The sequence below is a fragment of the Chaetura pelagica genome, unplaced genomic scaffold (genome assembly GCF_000747805.2).
Source record: "Chaetura pelagica isolate M959 unplaced genomic scaffold, ChaPel_1.0 scaffold752, whole genome shotgun sequence".
NCBI lineage: Eukaryota > Metazoa > Chordata > Aves > Apodiformes > Apodidae > Chaetura > Chaetura pelagica.
Window position 1 is genome coordinate 80240 of NW_009952270.1, and position 3939 is coordinate 84178.

The following is a 3939-nucleotide window of genomic DNA, read 5'->3' on the forward strand; positions in this document are numbered from 1 at the left end:
CCGCCGCTCCGGGCCGGGCCGCGGGTCTGTGTCCCCTCCTCAGCCCCCGCGGCTGCCCCGGGGGTCTGGCCTGGGCAGGGCAGGCCCGCCCGCCGCCTCTCCCTCTCCCTTCGCTGCGTTTCCCTCCCTCCCAAGACTCCCGGTGCAGCCCATCGCTCCGTTAGTGTCTCCGAACTGCTGGTTCTACCTCCTGCTTCTCTCCACTGATTAACCCAGTGATGCTCGCCGAGGCGTTCCTTCCCCCACCCTTTCTCCTCCGAGCCCCCGCGCTGTCGGGGCTGCCCTGCACCAGCAGCAGGAGCTGGAGCTCCTTGTCAGGCAGTGCCTGGGGGTGCTGGGACCCCCGCGGCTCCCAGAGCGGCGCGGTGATGAGCGGCACGTTGCGCTGTGGACTGCCCGTGGGAGGTGTAGTTGTGCCGCAGGCAGCCGGAACCGTAGCAAAGCGGGTCGGAGGCCGCACAAACCGGGCTTCAGGGCGCGACGGCCTCGTCAGAATTGCTGCCCGGCCTTTGGAAACTATAGTCTCCGTTAACGATACCCTAACATTGTTTGAACTGGTTGTTTTGATGGTTGGACTCGGTGATCTCAGAGTTCCTTTCTAGCTATGACGATTCTGTAACGGCGTGGATGTGGAGTGCATTACATGTTAGCTGGGAGATGAGATTCTTTGTACCATAAATGTCCCTGGTGTAGGCTGGGCCATTTACTCCAGTGCAGCTGTGGGCAGTTCTTACCTGGCTTCCCCTTGGGTAGCTTTTCATCTTCCCTTTTGCCATAGTCTCTTGAAGCTTCTGAAGATATTGTCCGTGGATTTCTGCCCATCTTGGCTAGCTTAGTGTGCTTCTTTGGGTTTTTTTAGGTTTTTTAAAAAAATTTATTTAATGATCATTAAACATTATTAAGTTTTAACTCTGAATGTGTGCACCTGTATGTCTAGAGTTGTATTTTGAAAGTTATCTGTCAACTTACACTAGCAAACATTCAAATGCATATTTAAATTCTGGTCTAGACAAGGCCACAGCTTCGTACTTTCATTCATGTTATCCTGCATATTTGGAACAGTCTTATACTGCTTAATATGCCAAGCACCTCCTATCTCCTTTTTCAAATCCCTCCTTAACTCTAATTTCTTTCAGGAATTCTTTCTGCCTCTTTGCTGAACAATAACCCCTTTGCAGCACCGAATGAATTTTTGTGCCTTGCATTTCTCTTGTTTGTCATGGTTAGCTCACATTACAAGATTTCTGAGGTGACTAACTTGACTCTGCGAAGGCTGAATAAAGTTACATCATTAGATCCGTGCTGTCAAGTAGTTTGGATGAAATAAGGAAAAAATATTCACCTTTTCTGGAAAGTGGATTAGATGTTTGAGATTTGCTTTGATTTCAGGTGCTGTGGCACAAAATGCCTGAGGTGAAGAGAGTTGCTGCTTAGGATAAACACAAGTCTTCAGAGATGCTGTAATCTTCATTACAGAGTTTCCTAACTTATTTTGTTAGTTCATGTCATTAACAGTTTTAACTATTTCTGGCTTAAATGCTGCTACGTCGCTTTCTGCTTTTGCTTTGGCTTCTTTTACGCTCATTAAAAGGAACCACTCATCAAGCCCTTTTGCAGCACTCTAGCTGAATGCTTTCAACATAGCTAATTTAATGCTTTTTAAAATTGCAGGGGAAGTCTTGACCTGTGGCTGTTACTTTATGGATACTGTTAGTCCTCTGTATTACTCTGGGTACATTTCAATAAATGGTCTTAATAATACTCCTGTTTCTTCTAGCTAGTGCATGGATCTCTGCACTGAAAAAACATGATTGTAAATAATGTTAAGATTGTAGGATTAGATCAGGAAATACTGATATAAAGCTGTATGAAGAATTAAAATTGCATTGTCATTTGAATTTGTGGTGTTAGCCTTTTGAGTATTACAACAAATTCTAGACACCTACTTTTAGATTTCATAATACTGGAGAATAAATTTCAGGAAGTAGATGAACACTCTAGTCCTCTGTAGCTTATTTTGAATTTAAAAAATCTGACAGCATGAATATTTTTTCAGTACCTTAACATGGAAGTTTCTTGTACCACTTTGTCATCTTAAAAAAAAAAAAAAAAAGTAATGGAAAAAAAAACCTCAAAAAATGCTTGAAGGAGAAACTGAATAAAAAAAATGAGACAAGCTGTTCCCTTTTAGGGGAGATGTTGGCAAAGTGGTTCAGATGTGTAACAAAAGCTAGTTTCAAGTTTCACTACATAATGGGCTGCTTCTTGGTAATACTTCTGTACAAGTGCTGTCCTTTCTATGGGCTGTTATCTTTCTGTGCTCAGTACTGTGATCAAGACGTGCTTAAAAAGTAAAGGCCATTGAATACAGCAGTTTCATTAGTAGATTAAAGAAGAGGCAGTGATGTTAAAAAGTAATTTGACTGCTAATTATTTTTTATGGCTATTAATCAACTTTGAAAGTGGTAGCTTTGAACTGAGATTGCTTGCACATCCTAAAATCCAAGCCTCTAATTCCCACAAATTTTAACTCGCTGCCAAGAATTCTTGAAATCATGTGTAGCTCTGTGCTTCTTTTGTATCAAGACATATTACTATATTAGAAAAGATGTTTTAGCAGACCTGCTCAGTCCTAAAGCTAGAAAGTCTGGTTCTATTTCTGCTTGTCTTGAAAGGTTTCCCCAAAGTACCTAAGTAGTTAATGAATTTTCTTTAAATGTGGTATGTACTAGCACAGCTGAAGTCAGACCCTTTGCTTAAGTTTGTGAATGTGAGCTTAAGGATGGATCTGGGAAATCAGTTCCTCAGCTGTTTATGGAGAAAGTAAAATCCAGCATAAAACAGCTTAGGACTTCTACAACAGTATTTGGAAATCTAACCTGAGTGGATTTCTGTGCAGTAATAATGAGCATTTGTTTGCAGCAACACAAATACTTTTATTGATACTGCATCACATCTTAGGATGTCTGAAACTCTTTTTTTTCCTTGTCTTTTTTTTTTTTTTCCCCCCCCCAGGCTTAACACAAGACCAGTGTTTGGAGGTGTGAGATCTCGCATTGGGATCCAGCAAAATCTTCTGAACAGACCATCCCCAGCTGTCAGCTTCCAGCGGACATTTGATGCCCGACAGAAGATCGGAGTCACTGATGCCCGACACAAACTGGGGGTTAAAGATGCCCGTGAAAAACTGGTTCAAAAGGACGCTCGGTTCAAAATCAAAGGGAAGGTGCAGGATGCTCGAGAGATGTTGAATTCCCGTAAACAGCAGAGTGTTGCTGCTGAAAAGGTGACCAAAGTGGTGGATGCCAGAGAGAAGATCAGCTTAAAAAGGAGCGTTCCAGCTGCTATCAGCCCTACTATGGGGACAGTAAATCCAGCCATGAAAATCACCAAAACTATCCAAGTAGGTCAAGCAAGCCACCTCTGAGTCCTTCAGTTATTTTACAGCAGTCCAGTGGAAATTATAATAGTTATATGAATATGTTTCTGATAGAAGAGATGATGATACAGTTCAGTCCAACCTGTAGGGCAGGATTCAGAGCCTTTTGGGTGTTCTTCCAGCTTCCTGGGGCTTTATGTAGAATCCCAGTTTTAGTTAAAGTTTTCATTTGAATTTTGGGCTCATGAAGACTAAAGCAGTGCTTCTGCCAGTATTAAAGTAGAATGGTTAAGTAGCCTCTTTCCCAGCAAAATACAAAGAAAATGTGTGTGTTTTGTCATTCTTGTACCACCTTTGCAAGTCTGATGTGGTGGATTGTCCTGTCTAGATAACTGGTTTGGCTTAGTGGTGAAATAGCAGTTTAGAATATACAGCTGTGTTTGTATCTAAGAAGATACAAAATTCAGTGATCCGTTCTACAGTTTCTCTCTGTCTACTTGTCTGGTTTTCAGCAAAGCCTTGGCTTCCAGGAAGTTGCCTGATGACACAATGCATTCCTG

At 42.4% G+C, this 3939-nt stretch overlaps 1 protein-coding gene across 1 annotated transcript in view; it reads left to right on the forward strand.

The window, feature by feature from the left end:
- The first annotated feature begins 2782 nt into the window (after window positions 1–2782).
- POLDIP3 (polymerase (DNA-directed), delta interacting protein 3) overlaps window positions 2783–3939 on the forward strand; it is a 10338-nt gene continuing 9181 nt past the window's right edge. Inside the window, exons 1-2 of the mRNA XM_010007762.1 lie at window positions 2783–2823; window positions 3016–3403. Of these exons, the coding sequence (XP_010006064.1) occupies window positions 2783–2823; window positions 3016–3403 (429 nt within the window). The remainder of the gene's footprint in view (window positions 2824–3015; window positions 3404–3939) is intronic.